The following is a 20,806-nucleotide window of genomic DNA, read 5'->3' on the forward strand; positions in this document are numbered from 1 at the left end:
TCCAACAGAACTTGACCCGAACTCTAGGCAGACAGAACTCAACTGAACTGAACTGATGGAATCGTTTTGCACAAACACTTGTGTTTGGATACTCCCTAGGTCATAATAGCTTCTTGGCAATTAACTCTTATGGTACAATCTGGATGATGCAATGAGTTGCAATACAAGCATGGCACAAATTGCATTTAAACACTATCAATACACAAATCCCACATTAACACAAAATCACAAGTCCAGCACTTTCCAAGCGTTTAGGACTGTGTGATGTATTTTTGAATGACGCACGTAGATCCCAGTAAGGTAGCCTTTTGCAATTGACAGATTGTAATTTTGTCAATGTTTATTGTTTCCAAATGCCGGCTGAGATCTTTTGGAACAGCACCCACTGTGCCCCTCAGCACCGGGATCCCCTGAACTGGTCTATGCCAGAGCCTTTGCCATTCGATTTTGAGGTCCTGATAACGGCTGAGTTTTTCCGGTTGTTTTTCATCAATCCGACTGTCACCTGATATGGCGACATCAATAATCTGAACCTTATTCTTTTCCACAACCTTGAGGTCTAGTGTGTTGTATTCCAAAGCTTTGCCAGTCTGGATTCAAAAGTCACACAGTATTTTTGCAGGTTCATTTTCCACTATTATTGTAGGTTTGTGATCCCACCAGTTCTTGACTACTGGCTCTTCAGCTTAGGAATGGAGATGAGCACCAACCCCCAGAGTCGGACACGACTAGACTTAATGTCAGGGGGAAACCTTTAACTTTAAAATTCTGACTTCACTGGGAATTTTTTTCCAGCATTTTTTGTGTTTCCTCATGTATTTTCTTCCAATATTTTGTTGCTTCTGGGCAGGGCCACCAGGTGTGATAATAAGTCCCTTCATGTTTCTTACATTTCCAGCATTTGTTTTGAGTGTTTTTATAAATTATTCCTAATTTTTTTTGGTGTAATATGCCAATGGTGAAACATCTTAAACCAATTTTCCTGAAGATCTGAAGCATATGTGTATTTTAATTTTTTATTCCAAATCATCTCCCATTCTGCGAAATGGATCTAATATTTCTTGCCCGTTTTATTTCACAGTGTTTGACCATTTCTGTCTCAGTGGACCACTCTAGCAGGCTTTTATAGATCTTGGTTATCTCTTTTTTATCATTTTGTATTAGATTGTCCCAGAAGTTTTCTCTCTCGTTGAATCCTTCAACCTTATCCTTCCAGAATTGTTCTTTTATTTGAGAGTATTGCGTTTCATTCATCTTGGGCTCCGCATGTATTTCCCTTCTGGGATGATAAGGGAATGTGAGAACATCACTTTTTTATGCTTGGCTGAGAAAAGGACACAAATGTTCTATCAACCAATACCACAAGAGGGCAGCCGGTCCCTACAAGTCAGCGGAAAGGAATGGTCCAAGGAGGCAAAAGAATTGTGAAGCCTTGGAAAAATATCCCTATTTATTCCAGTCTCACGCACCATCAAATCTCATGCGCACCTCACTTGTCAAAACCCAGAAACCAAAAATAAAGCATTTGTGTTGTCAAAAGGTTTCATGACCCGAATCACCGGGTCGCTGTGAGTTTCTGCCAGAGTCTTTGAAGTTCAGTCTTGAGGTCCTGTAGCAGCTGAGTTTTGCCTGTTGTTTTTCGTCAATGCGACTGTCAACTAGGATGGCAACATCAATGATCCAAACCTTTTCTGGTGTGTTGTGTTCCAGAACTTTGTCAGTCTGGATTCGGAAGTCCCACAGTATCTTTGCGTGCTCATTTTCCAATACTTTTTGCAGGTCTGTGATCCCACCAGTTCTTTGCTGCTGGGAGGTGGTACTTGAGGCATAAGTTCCAATGAATCATTTGGGCCATAGTTGTGCCTCTGTTTGTAGTCTGTCTGTGCAATATTCTTACAGCAGCTGAGGATAGGATCCATGGTTTCGTCAGCTTCCTTGCACAGTCTGCATTTTGGGTCATGAGCTGATTTTTCGATCTTGGCCTTGTTTGCCTTTGTCCTGATGTCTTGCTCCTGGGCTGCAAGGATCAGGCCTTCTGTCTCCTTCTTCAGGGTCCCATTCGTGAGCCAGAGCCAGGTCTTCTCCTTATCAGCTTTTCCTTCAATTTTGTCAAGGAATTTTCCATGCAGTGTTTTGTTGTGCCAGCTGTCAGCTCTAGTTTGTAGTGCGGCTTTCTTGTACTGGTTTTTTGTCTGCTGTGCTTTGAGGAGTTTCTGATTTTTGACCTCAATCAAAGCAGGTTCTTCCCTTTGCTTTACATCTTCTGCCAGGGCATGTTCTTCTTCTTTGACTGCTTGTTTGACTTGTAAGAGTCCTCTGCCTCCTGATCTTCTTGGCAGATATTGCCGGTCAACATCACTGCGAGTGCAGTGAATGATGAATGGTCATGAGTTTTCTTGTTTTTCTGTCCAAATTGTCCAGTTCCACCTGTGTCCAGTTTATGATGCCAGCAGTATATCTTATGACAGGTATGGCCCAGGTGTTTATGGCCTTGATGGTGTTGCCTCCATTGAGCTTGCTTTTGAGAATTTTTCTGACCCTTTGTGTGTATTCTTTACTGACCACAGTCTTCACATGTTCATGCTTGATGTTGTTCAGCTGTAACATGCCCAGATATTTATAGGCCTCTGGCTGGTGACACTTTATTGTTTGGCCATTGGGCATATTTATGCCCTCACTTTCAATGATTTTTCCCTTCTTCAATGCCACTGTCGAACATTTGTCCAAACCAAACTCCATGCTGATATCAGTGCTAAAAATTCGGACAGTGTTGGTCAGAGACTGGATTTCAGTTTCCGTTTTCCCATATAGCTTCAGGTCATCCATGTACATCAGATGTGAAATTTTGTGAGATTTCTTAGATATTTGATAGCTGAGATTTGTTTTTTGTAAGAATGTTGACAGAGGGATCATGGCAATAATGAAAAGCAGAGGGGACAATGAATCTCCCTGGAAAATTCCTCTTCTGATGTTAACAAGTCCATAGCTTCCATCATCATCATCATCATCATCATCATCATCATCATCATCATCATCATCATCATCGTCGTTGTTGTTGTTGTTGGAAATACAGTATATCCAGCAAAGCCATGCACTGGGGTGGGGATATATGGCTCTCTAGAAGTGCATAGTTTACATCAGGCATCCTCAAACCGTGGTCTGCCATCTGTTTGGGCCTCCAACTCCCAGAAGCCTCAATTGCTAGCTTGTTTAATGGTCAGGAATTCTGAGAGTTGGAGGGCCAAATAGCTGGAGGGCCATAGTTTGAGGATGCTTAGCTTATGTAAGAATGCTGGAGGTGTTCTGCTACAGATGAAAACAAAGCTGCTGAAAGAACGAGCTGCCCAGGATCCAAGACTGGGTAGGGCCTGTGAAATGTTGGCTAGGGTGAGTACTGTTCTGGGAAAAAAATCTTACTGATGTCCTGGGAAGGAGAGCTGGCTTCAGGAAGATTTGCTCTCATCTCAATTGTGTGGACTCCGTAGCTTCTTACCAGCAATTCCCCAGCAGTCCCTGCAAGATGTCTGAGGGCCTCGGGGTCCGGAACACCGACCACTTGACCGAACGGTCCTTGAAGATGCTGCAGTTGATCTCTTGCGGCCGCAGCCACTGCTTCACTCGCTGCTGGACGCTGTCCCCCTCTGGGAAGCCCACCGACTTGGGTCCGGGAGGGAAACTGTCGTCCACAAAGTTAACCTTGTTCTGAAGGGACAAAAGGTTGGACAAGTTAAGGAGTGCTGGCCAAAACAGTTCTGTGTAATGCTCCACCTGGGTGATGCCTTTTGCAAAGCTAAAGAAGGGCTTCAAATGCCCATTCGAGAAAAGAGAAAGACCCTATCCACTATGGCAGTAATTGCTCACTATAGTTATGTAATGTGTGTTTTTCCCATGGAGTAAACAACAAAACTACTGTACCAAATCACACCAAATTTAGCCATAAAAGACATACCATATATACACAATTAGCAAATATGATCAGGGATAAAAATTTGTAAATACAGTAATTACAGTAGAGTCTCACTTATCCAACATAAATGGGCCGGTAGAATGTTGGATAAGCAAATATGTTGGATATTAAGGAAAAGCCTATTAAACATCAAAATATCATGATATATTGAAAACATTGACTACAAAAATGGCTTCGATAATCCAGAAGCTTGGATAAGTGAGGCTTGGATAAGTGAGACTCTACTGTACTCAGATTGGATAAAAAGAGGCGAAGCCAATGTAACTATTGTACAGAAATGGGAAAAGTTGTGCTCATGGTTGGAGTTAAATTTCTAATGGAATTGTGGTATGGGGTAGGGGTGGGAGGAAGGGAAAAAAGAATGAATAGAATGATGATAGATATGTGAGTAGACAATATAGAAGGGAAGAGGATGGAGAAATGTTATAAGAGATAAATGATGTGTAGGTATGAATGTTTGTATTAAATGTGCAATATACTCACAACATGAAATATTGTTTTTATTACGATTTTACCATTTATGTGTTTTAAATGCAATTTTTTATCCTGTATTTTAATTTTAATTGATGTATTGTATTACTGTTTTATCTTTTTATAGTGTGATTTGTATTATGTTGCCTATGTTTTGTTCTATGTCGTTTGGGCCTCTGCCCCATGTAAGCCGCCCTGAGTCCCCACGGGGAGATGGTGGCGGGGTATAAATAAAGTTTTTATTATTATTATTATTATTATTATTATTAAACATAAGATAATATCAATCTATATATATAAAGGAGTAATGGTGTCCGTTCCTCCCACTAAACAACAAAAGTACACGCCCCAGAACCTAGAAATTTGGCAACACAACCCACCATCCTTGCCCCTAGGTTCCGACAACAAAAAGAAAAGAAAAATAAAGTCCTAATTAGAGGGAAAGGAATAATTGTTTTTATCCAATTGCTGCCAGTTAGAAGGCTAAGCTCCGCCCACTTGGTCTCCTAGCAACCCACTCAGCCCAGTGTTAATAAAAGAATAAAAAATAAAATAAATTCAAATAATACAATAAAAAATAATAAAAGACACTAAAATAATTAAAAACACTAAAAATTAATACAATAAAATACTATAATAACAAAATAGCTAAAAATAATACAAAAAAATAATAAAATATAATACATAAAAAAGATAAGTTACAATAAAATTAATTAAAAGTACAAATAACATCAAATAAAAATTCCACAACAATTTTTAACCAATACCACCACCACTTTGCCACAGCAACGCGTGGCCGGGCACAGCTAGTAAAAATATATTTTAAAAAAAAGGGAAAACTGTATCTTTGAACAGGCTGACCTAGGCATCAATGAGGTTGCAAAAGTTGTATTTTAAAATAAAAAAAGAATTCTCTAACAGAGAATATTGTTCCCGTCGGAAAGAGGACAGGACTCACCTCTTGACAGAAAGAGACAATGTTTTCCCAGAGGGCTTTGGCCTCCCCTTCGTCCGTCTGCCGCCGCTTCTCTGCATGCATGCTCTCGCGCCGCCGGAGCGGCTTGGCACCCTTGCGCTGCGCCAAGTATCCCTGCGGGGTGTGGCAGGCCACGCAGTGCTTGGCCTTGAGCTCATTGAGCAGGGTGCAGGCCGGGCAGGGCCACTGGGCCGGCCGTTCCGGAGTGGCCGGAGGCTGCAGGGGGAAGAGGCGGGCCACTTTGCGCACCGAGGGGGCTTTGGAGGCGCAGGCCACGCAGGACGGGCCCTTGTCCGAGCCGCACTCGGGGCACTTCGCAGCCAGCTCGCCCGGGACGGCACCATGTTCCTGGAAGCCGTGCAACTTGGAGGAGCCGCAGGCCTTGCACTTCTGGGAGGCGGTGGGGTTCTTCAGCGTGCACTTGGAACAGGACCAGGTGGTGAAGTCGGGGCTGGAGGGGCCGCAGGGGGTGAAGCGCACCGAGTCGCCCGTCAGGTCGATGGTGTCGCTGCCCTTCTGGGTGCTGCAGGCCTCGCACAGCCCGGCACCCGAGGCGTTGAGCAGGGAGCAGGCGCTGCACTTCCAGGGCGGTGGGCTCACCTCCATCTCCTCCTCCAGCGCACTCAACCGCTTGGTGGCCATTAGCTCCTGGAAGCGGACGGCCTTCTGCACCGGGGCGGGCGGGGAGGCTGGCTGGGAGGCGTCAGGCACCAGCGGCTGCAGCTGGGGGGGCACCTCTCGGCGGCTGCGAGGAACCGGGTTGTTTTGGAGGCCCGGGGAGAAAAGGCTAAAGCTTGGCATCTTCTGGCTCTCTTGCTCCATGCTGACCGTGCCCTGGTTGGCAACCGGGTGGCTCTCGGGGGTCTCCGTAATAACGGCACCAGGTTGCGGGGCGGTGGGAGCAACGTGGAATCCAGCGGGCGCAATGACTTCAGGGACGACCAGCGCCTCTGGCGGGATCTTGGGCAGCGAGAGCTTCCGGGGCCCCCCACATGCAGAGCAGGAGTGGGCCACGGGGGTGTTGTGGAGGGTGCAGCGCTGGCAGGCCCAGCCCTCCTCCTCCTCCTCCTCCTCCTCCTCCTCCATCGTGGCCTCCTCGGGGCTCTTCCCGCCCGACTCCTCCCCGGAACTCTCAGCCTTGGCCGCCTCCTCCTTGCCGGTCCCCTTGGGCTCGACCAAAGCGGCCGGCTTGGGCAGAACTCCGTTGATGATCGGCAGCGGGGAGCCTCCCGGGCCCGGCTCTGGGGTGAAGCCACACACCTCACAGGCTTCTTTGCCCAAAAAGTTCCGGAAAGTGCAGCGGGCGCAGGCCCATTTCTGTTCCTCCACGCTGAGGCGCAGGATGTGGTTGAGGTCGGGCTTCTGGCGAGGGGCCTCGCAGATGGAGCACTGGCGCTGTCCCACGGGGTTCAGGAACGTGCAGCGGGTACAGGACCATTCCCGCACAGCGGCCATAGAACCAGAATGAGTGTGGCTGCAAGAGACAAGAGGAGAAGACTGTGAGCGGGCACTCAAGGGGAACAAGGAAAGGAATGGGTAGAGCGGAAGGGACACAATGAGCCTGGCTTAGCCAGGTCCCCCCAAAGATCGACTGGACTCCCAACTTCCGTCAGCAACAGCCAGGAAAGCCATTAGTCAGGGAAGTTCTTATCCAGACAGATTTGTCCAGACTCTATTGCAGGCTCGTTTGGTGGGAATGAGAGAGGGGGCCTTTTCGGTGGTGGCCCCGTGGCTCTGTAACTCCTTCCCTAATGCAGTACAATCAGCTCCTTCCTTACTGGCCTTACTGTGCATTATTTGTTAACTAAACTAATCATCAATTCAATGGATGGCTGCAAGACATCAACCTGTCATCTTTCTTTGCCCAGCATCACCCAACCCATGTTTTCACAGTCAGCAGATACCCAGGTTGTTACAAGAGACAATAAGTACAACCAGCCCTCCACGTTTCCCAGGTTAGGTGAGCAGGACTTACACAAAAATGCAAAACCCACAAATTAAAAAAAAAACTACTTTTTTAGCTGAGAGAACACCACTCCAGGACTCTCTGGATCCTCTAGCAAATCTCAAAACAACTTGAGAGTTTTGTGAGCCGCCCCGAGTCCCTCTGGGAGATGGTGGCGGGATATAAATAAAGTATCATCATCATCATCATCATCATCATCATCATCATCATCATCTCAATGGTTAACTGCTGGCAGAAAGATTTGTTCAGAGGAAGTGCCAGCAACATTCTTAATAGACTAACCTCTGTGCATTGACTAACCATTGGATAACAGGAGATTGACAGCACAGACACACAGAAATGCCTTATTGCACCTTGCAATTCTCATTTCACCTTGCAATTCTTATTGCACCTTGCAATTCTTACTGCACCTTGCATTGCGCCTTGCAATTCTTATTTCACCTTGCAATTCTTACTGCACCTTGCAATTCTTATTTCATCTTGCAATTCTTATTGCACCTTGCAATTCTTTTTGCACCTTGCAATTCCTATTGCAAATTTCAATTCTTATTGCGCCTTGCAATTCTTCGTTGTGATAACCTTTGATAGTGACAACAAGACTGCAGAAACCCAGGGTGCCCCAGTTGTTCCTGTAATCTGGTTTGCCTGAGAACCAGATTGTGATGTCCCTTCTCGCAAGGCACATTTCCCGAGCCAGAGACAGTTGATGTTAAATATTGTGACACGCTCGGCAACTTAAAACAACAACAGCAACTGTTCCTATTTAACGCTAACCATTAGAAAACATACAGTCTCTTACGGAAGGACCAGGGTCCACAACCCACACAATCTCCATCTGCCACTTGGATCAAGAGAGAAAAAAATAAGTCAAGGTGGGAAAGCATTTCCCCTGCATCTTCTTTGGCACTGACCACGGCCTTGCTATCTTTTCCTCGCTCTGCAGAAAAGGACTCCTCTCCCTCCCTTCCCAGCTCCAGCTGCCCAATTATTTCCCAGCCTTGGGATGCCGATGCCCTAGTTACAAGGACACCACCGCCCGCCTGCCATGCGCACCATGCCCGGTGCCTGGCCATCCATGGGGAAGGAATGGGAGCTAGGGGCTCCCGGCAGCCGCAGCAGTGCGCATTCTGCCCCAGTGCTTTGCCTGTAGAAGGACACATGCTCAGGCCGTTGATTTCTTCCCCTTTGCCTGGGTCTTCCCAACATGTGGCCAGCAGGTCCAATTGACCAGTGAAGCCACAGAAAGACAGCCTTGGCGGGGCAGCAGTTCCTCCCAATGTTCACCCACAACAATCCGGTAGCAGCGACACATAACAATTGGAGTGCCGCACCTCAGAATAGTTCACCTTGCTATAGACACCAATCACACGCGGGAGATTGTCTTTTGTTGTTTTATTGAGCAAAAGCAGATACAAATCAAAGCAGGCAGTTAAAAAGTCAATAGTTCGTAAGCCATAGTAATCCACAAGTCCATTAGCCAAAACAGTAAACGACAGATCCCAAAGAACAAAGGCACCAGGTTTCCAAGATCCAGGAACAGAAATCTTCTCTAGGCATGAAGCAGAAACATCCACACAGATGAAGCGAGAATTTGCTTTGACAAAAATCTATTCCCCAACACACACTTTTAAAAGCACCCTAGAAAGGCATTTCTCTTTCTTGTGGAGGCCTCTCGCTTACTCGCCAATCTCACACTCCTACGAGGGTGAACTCCTTTCCATAACAGCCGGTCCGCCCTAGATAATTCAAGGTCTTCATTATCTAGCACCTCAACCGGGGCTTGAGACGTCTCCTGCTCATTAATTCCCATGGGAATGTCATGCTGGCTGTTATCTATGTTATCAAAAATAATGATTGTTTTTATTGATGTTGATGTTTTTTACTGGGATAATTGTTTTATTGCTTTGTTACTGTTATTTGTTTGTTTTATCGGGCCAGGCCCCATGTAAGCCGCCCCGAGTCCCTTCGGGGAGATGGGGCGGGGTATAAAAATAAAGTAGTTGTTATTATTATTATTATTATTATTATTATTATTATTATTATTATCAACACAACGACGTTGTATGGCACAGCAAACAAGATAGTTAAGCTGGATTTCGTTTCGCAAAACCACAAGTCGAACACTTCCCAAGTGTCTAGGACTGTGTGATGTATTTTCTGATGATGTGTGCAGATCCCAGTAGGGTGGCCTTTTGCAGTTGGCAGATGGTGATTTTGTCAATGTCTATTGTTTCCAAATGCCGGCTGAGATCTTTTGGCACAGCACCCAGTGTGCCCATCACCACCGGGACCACCTGTACTGGTTTCTGCCAGAGTCTTTGAAGTTCAATCTTGAGGTCCTGATAGCGGCTGAGTTATTATTATTATTATTATTATTATTATCTGTGGGGTCAACAGTTCATTCTGCTCAAGCTGCAGTTCCCGAGCCTCTGAATCAGCCTGTGTGATTCCCATGCCATCCTCCTGAAATTCATCCTGCATCCCCTCATCTAGCTCTTGTATCTGAAACCCAGAATCCCCTTCTTCATCCTCACTCTGGCTATGCTGTGGCTGAGTCACAACATAGAGCGCAATTCTGCAAAGCACAAAATGACTGCCTATTTCGGCAGAGTTTTGCACAACATCTATCATCAACCCCACAACTCTATCTAGGGAAATGACCTCCCACAGCAGTGAGCAGTCATGCCTTTCAAGGGGCGACGGCCAGCCAAATACTTCTGGGATCCATTATTTTGCACAAGGGCCATTCCCGGAGCATCCCATCTCAGGGCAAGGGTGAGCTTTGCAGGGCCAATTTGCTACTACCTCCTTCCCATTGCCTTCCAAAGGCTTGACTACTCCCTTATGACTACTCCCGTAAACATGGATTTTAAATGCATGTACTTTGTTTAATCTCTGTTTTGTGTATTTTAATATGTATTTTATAGTGTAGCTTTTATAGAAGCACATTTTAATAGGTACTACCTGTGCCCAGCCACGCGTTGCTGTGGCGTCATCCTAAGTGGGATTCCTAGGGGAATCCTTTGTTGGTAGGTGTTAGCTGGCCCTGATTGTTTGCTGTCTGGAATTCCCCTGTTTTCAGAGTGTTGTTCTTTATTTGCTGTCCTGATTTTAGAGATTATATTGTTCTGTATTATTATACCACACTAATTATTATACAGTAGAGTCTCACTTATCCAAGCTAAATGGGCTGGCAGAACCTAAGATAAGCGAATATCTTGGATAATAAGGAGAGATTAAGGAAAAGCCTATTAAACATCAAATTAGGTTATGATTTTACAAATTAAGCACCAAAACATCATGTTATACAACAAATTCAACAGAAAAGGTAGTTCAATACGCAGTAATGTTGTAATTACAGTAGAGTCTCATTTATCCAACACTCACTTATCCAACGTTCTGGATTATCCAACGCATTTTTATAGTCAATGTTTTCAATATATCATGATATTTTGGTGTGAAATTTGTTAACATAGTAATTGCTACGTAGCATTACTGCGTATTGAACTACTTTTTCTGCCAGATTTATTGTAAAACATGATGTTTTGGTGCTTAATTTGTAAAATCATAACCTAATTTGATGTTTAATAGGCTTCTCCTTAATCTCTCCTTATTATCCAACATATTCGCTTATCCAACGTTCTGCCGGCCCGTTTATGTTGGATAAGTGAGACTCTACTGTACTGTATTTACGAATTTAGCACCAAAATATCACGATATATTGAAAACATTGACTACAAAAATGGCTTGGACAATCCAGAACCTTGGATAAGCAAGTTTTGGATAAGTGAGATTCTACTGTAAATTATGTATATACTTAAATATAAGCCAACCCAAATATAAGCTGACCAGGACCCTCACTCTAGTATAAGCCGAGGGGGGCTTTTTCAGCCCTAAAAAAGGACTGGAAAAACTCTTATACTTGATTATATACAGTAAGTTGTATCTTTATACTGTGTATATAAACAATAAACCTGTTGTACGATACACAATTGATGTTTCAAAAATAATAACATAATACTTTGTGTATCTTTGTTATAGATAGCTGTGTTCCAAATATAAGTCATGTCAACCTCTCATGAACCAACTATTTGCACTTTCCAGCCCCCTTATGAGCTAAATAACCTGCCTCTCCATCCAGATTCTGTAACTGTTTTATCAAATGATTAAAAAGGGGAACACATCTCCGTATCTCTCCCAAATTGGTTGAATGATAAACTTTAGCAAAACTTTAGCAAAACGGAACTTGCAATTATTAGATACTAGCTGTGCCCGGCCACGCGTTGCTGTGGCAAAGTGGTGGTGGTATTGGTTAAAAATTGTTGTGTAATTTTTATTTGACGTTATTTGTATTTTTTAATTAATTTTATTGTAAGTTATCTTTTTATTTATTATACTTTATTATTTTCTTGTATTATTTTTAGTTATTTTCTGTTATTATAGTATTTTATTGTATTAATCTTTTAGTGTTTTTAAATTTTTTTAGTGTTTTTTATTATTTTTTATTGGGTTGCTAGGAGACCAAGTTGGAGGAGCTTAGCCTTCTAACTGGCAGCAATTGGATAAAAGCAATTATTATATTATTAGTATAGTACAATATAAGACTATATAAGCATTATATATTACTACTAGCTGTGCCCGGCCACGCGTTTCTGTGGCGTTGTCTGGTGGTGTTGATGAGAAATTGTTGAGCTAGTGGTGGTATTAAATGTCTGTTGTATGGTTGTCTTTATGTTTAGTATGCACACTGAAGTGGATTATATGGCAGTGTGGAGTCAAGATAATCCAGTTCAAAGCAGATAATATAAAATTCTAAATAGGTTATATAGCTGTGTGGAAGGGCCTTGAGTCTACATTGCCATATAATCCAGTTAAAATCTGATAATCTGTGGAAGAAGCCTAAGTGAGGCCTAACTGTGCCTGTCCCCTGGGCTGAGTAGGTTGCTAGGAGACCAAGTGGGTGGAGCTTAGCCTTCAAACTGGCAGCAATTGGATAAAAACTATTATTCCTCTCCCTGTAATTAGGACTTTATTTTTCTTTTCCTTTTTGTTGTATCAACCTAGAGCCGTGGATGATGGGTTGTGTTGTCAAATTTCGAGGTTGGGGGGCCTGTAGTTTTGTTGTTTTGTCGGTCGCCGTGATGCCATCACTCTTTTATATAGATAGATCATCACAGGATCGTGACTTGTGTATTACACATGCAGGACAGCACCCACACCAGCAGTCTATTTCGTGAGTTCGCTGCCAGCATATTTAGATTTTAAAAACACTGCCTTTTGGTGACCACCCTGCAACACTTCCTTGCACAGGAACTCAGAAAACCAGCATCTAAAAATACCAAACACCGGAGCCATTCGGAGATTTAGTTCCGTGTGGCAGAAAATTGCATGGTTTCCTGGAATCCTAGTCAACGTCGCCACCCCAAACGGTTGAGGTGAGGCTTCCTGCTCTTTCCAAAATTAAATCCTGCTTTCCTCTACTTCCTCGCTGTAGTAACGGGAGAGGTAGGTACGCAGGAAAGAGAAAATACAGCAACAACCAAGGGCTAAAATTACACATCATTTCCCGTTGCAGGAATAACAAAGCCAGAGTTTGATCGGGATTCGGGGCATTCAAAAGCTCCTCCTAATAGTCATTGCAGCTCTCTATGGCTTCAAATGGAGATAAGTCTAAACAAAAGCAGTGAACTATGACAACTAAACAGAAAATCAAAGGATGGGGATATACAGTAGAGTCTCACTTATCCAAGATAAACGGGCCGGCAGAAGCTTGGATAAGCAAAAATCTTGGATAATAAGGAGGGATTAAGAAAAAAGCCTATTAAACATAAAATGACATTATGATTTTACAAATTAAGCACCAAAACATCATGTTATACAACAAATTGAGAGAAAAAGCAGTTCAATACACAGTAATGTTATGTAGTAATTACTGTATTTACGAATTTAGCACCAAAACATTGCAACATTTACTACAAAAACAATGACTACTAAAAGGCAGACTGCCTTGGATAACACAGAACCTTGGATAAGTGAAGCTTGGATGAGTGAGACTCTACTGTAATGTAAGATTTTTTCCTCCTATTCCACTATGGTTTTTACCCATTTTCCAGTGCCAACGTGAATGCAATTTCACGATTGGTCTCCATAAAATAATAATAATAATAATAGTAATAGTAATAGTAATAGTAATAATAATAATAATAATAATAATAATAATGTCAAAGAAGAAGAACATGCCCTGGCAGAATATGTCAAGCAAAGTGAAGAACCTGCTTTGATTGAAGTCAAAAATCAGAAACTCCTCAAAACACAGCAGACAAAAAACCAGTACAAGAAAACCACACTACAAACTAGAGCTGACAGCTGGCACAACAAAACAAAAGTTCCTTGACAAAATTGAAGGAAAAGCTGATAAGGAGAAGACCTGGCTCTGGCTCACGAATGGGACCCTGAAGAAGGAGACAGAAGGCCTGATCCTTGCAGCCCAGGAGCAAGACATCAGGACAAATGCAATTAAGGCCAAGATTGAAAAATCAGCTGATGACCCAAAATGCAGACTGTGCAAGGAAACCGACGAAACCATTGATCATATCCTCAGCTGCTGTAAGAAAATTGCACAGACTACAAACAGAGGCACAACTATGTGGCCCAAATGATTCATTGGAACTTATGCCTCAAGTACCACCTCCCAGCAGCAAAGAACTGGTGGGATCACAAACCTGCAAAAGTATTGGAAAATGAACATGCAAAGATACTGTGGGACTTCCGAATCCAGACTGACAAAGTTCTGGAACACAACACACCAGACATCACAGTTGTGGAAAAGAACAAGGTTTGGATCATTGATGTTGCCATCCCAGGTGACAGTCGCATAGATGAAAAACAACAGGAAAAACTCAGCCGCTATCAGGACCTCAAGATTGAACTTCAAAGACTCTGGCAGAAACCAGTACAGGTGGTCCCGGTGGTGATGGGCACACTGGGTGCTGTGCCAAAAGATCTCAGCCGGCATTTGGAAACAATAGACATTGACAAAATCACCATCTGCCAACTGCAAAAGGCCACCCTACTGGGATCTGCACACATCATCAGAAAATACATCACACAGTCCTAGACACTTGGGAAGTGTTCGACTTGTGGTTTTGCGAAACGAAATCCAGCATATCTATCTTGTTTGCTGTGCCATACAACGTCGTTGTGTTGATAATAATAATAATAATAATAATAATAATAATAATAATAATAATAAAAACCAGTACAAGAAAACCGCACTACAAACTAGAGCTGACAGCTGGCACAACAAAACGCGCACTCCTCTAAGCCACACCCCCTTTCCAGGGGGTGCTGAGTCATATTTTTTCTGGAAAGGGGGTGGTAGGGCAATTAAGTTTGGGAACCACTGGTCTAAACCTAATCAGATGATGGAACGGAACAATTTGGAAGTTTCTCCGTCCCGATATTTCCATCCACAATAAAAACCAGGTCGAGAGCATGTCCAGTTACATGGGTGGGCCCAGATATCATTTGGACAGTCCCATGGTTGTCATGGTGGACATGAAGTCCTGAGCTGCACCAAACAGTATGAACTCGGCATGGACATTGAAGTCCCTGAGCAAAACAAGCTGCTGGGACTCCAATGCCAGGCTAAAGACCAGAGTCCCCAGTCTGTCCCAGTTACCCACTTTCAGAAAGCTCCACGTCACAAAAGACGTCACGAGCTGGCAGCCGATACTGATTTGCATACTTCAGGTGCATAAAATTAACATAATAACAAAACTATTTCCACTGGCAAGGCAGACGTTACCCTACAAGTGGATATGTTGAATTTATTCCACATTTATATTCAAAGAACCCATCTGCCGCTAATGTGAAATATATGAGTCAGTCCTTGACGAACTGTAAAATATAAAAAGATGCCATAACTTCGGGCGTATTTGTATTTGGTTCCTTGTTTTGCCATTATATTTTAAAACGTACTCCTGGAAGCCTAAGAATTAGAAATATGTCCTTTAATCCAACTATAAAACAAACAAAAAATGAGGAAATTCTAAGCTGAATATACACTGATCATTACTTATTCCTGCCTATTTAAATTGGGGACATAAATGCATGTATTATTTATCTCTCAATTATTCCTATCGCACTCTTCTGTCGGAAGAAATAATCAAGGTAGCTGACAAGAATTTCTAAATCATCCATGAATACAAGCAAAATGATTAAAACAAAATAGAAAACTTTGCTGCCGTAGAGATGCAATCAAGGTTGATCATGCACAGTTGTTTATACTGCCTTTGAATATAAATGTAATAAACAAATAATCAATTTTAAAGACCAGATACCATTCAGTACATGAAAAAAAACCCACAAATGTACTGTACATACTCGAGTATAAGCCGACCCGAATATAAGCCGAGGCACCCAATTTTACCACAAAAAACTAGGAACACATTGACTCCAGTATAAGCCGAGAGTGCTACATTTCAGAAATAAAAACAGATACCAATAAAATTACATCAATTGAGGCATCACTAGGTTAAATGTTTTTGAATATTTACATAAAGCTCTAATTTAAGATAAGATTGTCCAACTCTAATTAAATCATTATTCTCATCTTCTTCAATGTAAATGTGCTTATGTATCCTTTTAATAATAATAGAGTAAAATAATACATGTAATAATAATAATAATAAATAGAGTAAAATAATACATGTAATAATAAATAGAGTAAAATAATAAATATAATAATAAAGATCAGAGTGAAATAATAAATGTATTATTAATAATAATAAAAATAGAGTAAAATACAGTAGAGTCTCACTTATCCAACACTCACTTATCCAACGTTCTGGATTATCCAACGCATTTTTATAGTCAATGTTTTCAATATATCATGATATTTTGGTGCTAAATTCATAAATACAGTAATTACAACATAACACTACTGCATATTGAACTACTTTTTCTGCTAAATTTATTGTAAAACATGATGTTTTGGTGCTTAATTTGTAAAATCATAACCTAATTTGATGTTTAAAAGGCTTCTCCTTAATCTCTCCTTATTATCCAACATATTCGCTTATCCAACGTTCTGCCGGCCCGTTTATGTTGGATAAGTGAGACTCTACTGTACTGTATTTACGAATTTAGCACCAAAATATCACGATATATTGAAAACATTGACTACAAAAATGGCTTGGACAATCCAGAACCTTGGATAAGCAAGTTTTGGATAAGTGAGATTCTACTGTACATGCAATAATAGAGTAAAATAAAAAATGCAATAATAATAATAAGATCAGAGTGAAATAATAAATGTATTATTAATAATAATAAAAATAGAGAAAAATAAAAGTAATACAGTAGAATCTCACTTATCCAACATAAACAAGCCAGCAGAACATTGGATAAGCGAATATGTTGGATAATAAGGAGAGATTAAGGAGAAGCCTATTAAACATCAAATTAGGTTATGATTTTACAAATTAAGCACCAAAACATCATGTTACACAACAAATTTGACAGAAAAAGTAGTTCAATATGCAGTAATGCTATGTAGTAATTACTGTATTTACGAATTTAGCACCAAAATATCACGAGGTATTGAAAATATTGACTACAAAAATGCCTTGGATAATCCAGAACGTTAGATAAGCGAGTGTTGGATAAGAGAGACTCTACTGTAGTAGCAACAATAGAGAAAAATAATAAATGTAATAATACCAGTAATAATAGAGAAAAATAATAAATGTACCATATATTCTCGAGTATAAGCTGACCCAAATATAAACCAACCAGGACCCTCACTCAAATATAAGCCGAGGGGGGCTTTTTCAGTCTTTAAAAAAGGGCTGAAAAACTAGGCTTATACATGAGTATATACAGTATTTTCCTAAACTTTCAATTTTTAAAAAATGAGTATACTTTGGATCCAAAGACACCCTGCTGCTTTATATCCTGAGACTATTGCATGAAACCAAATAACTTTAAAGAGAGAAATTCAACTTTTTTTGTTTGTTTTATACATGTACAACCTCTTGCAGAAATACCACAAGGTGAACCAATATGGAATTGTATCTCCCATTTGTCAATCATTTTAGGTTACGATTGGCAGAAAACGGTGGCACTTCCTGAACTATAGATTTTCTCGCTCTCTGTGTTCTTTGGATTTTTCTGGGTTTGGTATGAAGTTGGGCACACAATCGTTTTGAGTAGAGATGCAAGTCCTTAAACCTGTTGGGCTTGTGCCGTGAGGCCGAAGCAACAAGTCCCGTGGATTGATTTACACATCAGATCGGAGCCTGAGATCAGGCCTTCTCCCTCTCGCAAGAGCAAGAATAAATAAGTTTAAAAATTCCTTGGAGATCAAAACACACAAAGCCTTTAAACCCCACTGCCTCGCACAAAAAAAACCAAACCAAAATAAATCAATTGTTCTTGTTAACAAAGTAGAAAGCTGGAATTCTCCAACAGACAATACATCCCAGGCAAATCCTCTTGCTTGGAGGAGCCTTCAAATAGAAATCGCAGTCTTGCTTTACCTTCCAACAAGCAACAAAATCCTCCAGGCAGGGCTTTGCATTTGTCAGGTTTCTCTCCATCTGAAAACTGTGACTGGAATACTGTTTTACTCCTCCATATGATGCCCGAGGCTGCAACACATCCCTATCGGCTTGCTGGAGGGACCACTTAGCTTCCCATATGGCCAGGTACCCAAATATCGCTACTTGTGGCTTTAATTTCTTTATTGATCTGAATGTTTTTTTATATTGTTTATTAGGCATGTCTGATCGATGAAAAAATGTTTCAATTCTCGTTTCTAAAGTAGGGGACACTAGCGCTTCGATATAGAAAGTATTTCCGATTTTTTCATCCAAAAATTTCGGATATTTCCAAAAATTTGTAATGATTCTAAATGTTTCTAAAATGCGCAATCGCCAAAAAAAAAAAAAAAAAAGGAACCCAGAGGGAGGGGGGGAATTTTACAGGGCTCTCTTGCCCTCATTTCTTGAGCTATCCTCATCAAATTTGCAATGCCCTTGCAAGTTGTGCAAAGATACTTTGAAAACTAGAAATTCCCTTACTATATTTGTAAGCAAGAAGGACACTGGAAATCAATAGTGTCTCTGGCTATGTGATCCCACAAGCCTCAACTCAATGCCTTCAATTAGAAATGGACCTGTGACCACGCCAAGCTTCTGATTGGCCGGGGAGCGGCAGCCAAGTTAGGCTGCGCTAAGCTCCCATTCAAGGTAGGTTGCAGAAACAAAAATATTTTTAAAAATATTTTTAAAAATATATTAAAAATTAACGAAACAAAGTGGAAGCCAAGGAAGAGTCGGAAGAGTCGGACGAAGATATGGGATTTGGTCTCTTTGACTAACGGCTGCTGGTGGTTGTTTTTTGTCATCTTCCAGTTGGAATTAAGAAAGGAAAGGAACAAAATAAAGTACTACTTTTACCTGTCAAAAAAAAAAAATTAACGAAACATGAAGAGACAATTAGAGAATGGGCCAACGATGGTTCAAAATACATTGCCAGTTGCGCCGTGAGACAACGTATCGGAATGCATCTCAAAAAGCGAGAACAATCCGATATCAATCCGATATAAGATCCAAAACAATTTTTTGGACATACCTATTGTTTATCCCTATTTACATTGGTTTAACTGTTATATTTGTTTTATTCTGGGCTTGGCCCTATGTTAGCCACCCCAGGTCCCAAGTTGTTGTTGTTGTTGTTGCTGTTGTTATTATTTTATTTTATGACACAGCAAACAAGATAGATACGCTGGATTTCGTATCACAAAATCACAAGTCAAACACTTCCCAAGTGTCTAGGACTGCCACTTATTATTATTATTATTATTATTATTATTATTATTATTATGACACAGCAAACAAGATAGATATGCTGGATTTCGTATCACAAAATCACAAGTCGAACACTTCCCAAGTGTCTAGGACTGCCACTTATTATTATTATTATTATTATTATTATTATTATTATTATTATTATTACACTTCCCAAGTGTCTAGTATGATGATGATGATGATGATGATGATTATTATGTCCATGCGATGCTTTGTTGTTGTTGTTGTTATCTAAAATGCACCAACAGCAAGTGTTCTCCACCTTCTGGAGAACAGGGCTCCCACACATCACATGCTCCCACATCTACTCTATTGCCCAGTGTCTTCTATAATTCTGAATTTAGATTCAGTTCCAAAAAGGTGACAAAGACAGCTCACATCACAATAATCGGTAAATACTGTAAATAAATAAATAAAGCTAACCTCAAAAAATGTGGAACAAACACCGAGAGAGAAATTGAAAAACCTGGTCCTGGAGCGTCAGACTGGAGGTCAGCTGTGACCAACAACACTGTGGATTTAGAAGAGGCACAAATGGAAAGCAAAAGGGAGAAACATGTCAAGAGGAAGAAGACGCATCAATGCATCAAGACGCATCATCCTTGTCGGGATCGCCTTCCAGCTGGAAAGGTATGTTCCAGAACAGGTCTCCTCCGTCACTTATGGACCCACCACCAATACTTTACCCTTGGAAGACATTCAGTCTAATAGGACACAAGGCATCGCCTATAGTAGTAGGAACAGGAGCAGCTGGCACATTACCTTTCACTGTGAAAATACACGTGTGGCCACCAAAGACCAGGATAAGGGCCAAATCCAGGAGAACAATCTGCAAACCTATATCTTTTGAGGGTAATCCCATTCAATACAAGACAAATCCCTATTCCCTGATCCCTGGTCAAAAGCTTTTGTTTGTTTGCCTTTGTCGAGCTCACTACATATACCAGATACAGCTTTAGTACTGAGGTAGCTGCCTTGGAGTCAGGATAAAAGGAGAAATGGGTATGAAAATTGAATTTTTTTCTGTTCCTGGTTTGAAAGTGTTACAGTAGAGTCTCACTAATCCAAGCCTCGCTTATCCAAGCCTCTGGATTATCCAAGCCATTTTTGTAGTCAATGCTTTCAATATATCGTGATATTTTGGTGCTAAATTCATAAATACAGTAATTATGACATAACATTACTGTGCATTGAACTACTTTTTCTGTCAAGTTTGTTGTATAACATGATGTTTTGGTGCTTAATTTGTAAAATCATAACCTAATTTGATGTTTAATAGGCTTTTCCTTAATCCCTCCTTATGATCCAAGATATTCACTTATCCAAGCTTCTGCCGGCCCGTTTAGCTTGGATAAGTGAGACTCTACTGTATTTCCTGTTTAATTGTGTGTCCCTTACTTTGAAAGCAGTTGTTCTACTCCAGAAACTTCGTTTTTTGTGGCACAAACTAGACTGAATATTTCTGCCGTTTCTGTGTCTGTTCATTTGTATTTTGATTCCGTAGCCCACTTGTCAATGGATGTCCAGTATCAGTAGCATCCACCACAGTCCTT

At 41.3% G+C, this 20,806-nt stretch overlaps 1 protein-coding gene across 3 annotated transcripts in view; it reads right to left on the bottom strand.

The window, feature by feature from the left end:
- The window catches only part of capn15 (calpain 15), a 128,522-nt gene that overhangs the window by 20,869 nt on the left and 86,847 nt on the right, over positions 1–20,806 (bottom strand). For all 3 annotated transcript variants that reach the window (XM_062964706.1, XM_062964707.1, XM_003229091.4), the window contains 2 exons: positions 5,397–6,888; positions 3,494–3,702 (listed from right to left, as the gene is read on the bottom strand). In XM_062964706.1, the coding sequence (XP_062820776.1) occupies positions 3,494–3,702; positions 5,397–6,888 (1,701 nt within the window). The remainder of the gene's footprint in view (positions 1–3,493; positions 3,703–5,396; positions 6,889–20,806) is intronic.

Source organism: Anolis carolinensis, unplaced genomic scaffold (assembly GCF_035594765.1).
Source record: "Anolis carolinensis isolate JA03-04 unplaced genomic scaffold, rAnoCar3.1.pri scaffold_13, whole genome shotgun sequence".
NCBI classification, from domain to species: domain Eukaryota; kingdom Metazoa; phylum Chordata; class Lepidosauria; order Squamata; family Dactyloidae; genus Anolis; species Anolis carolinensis.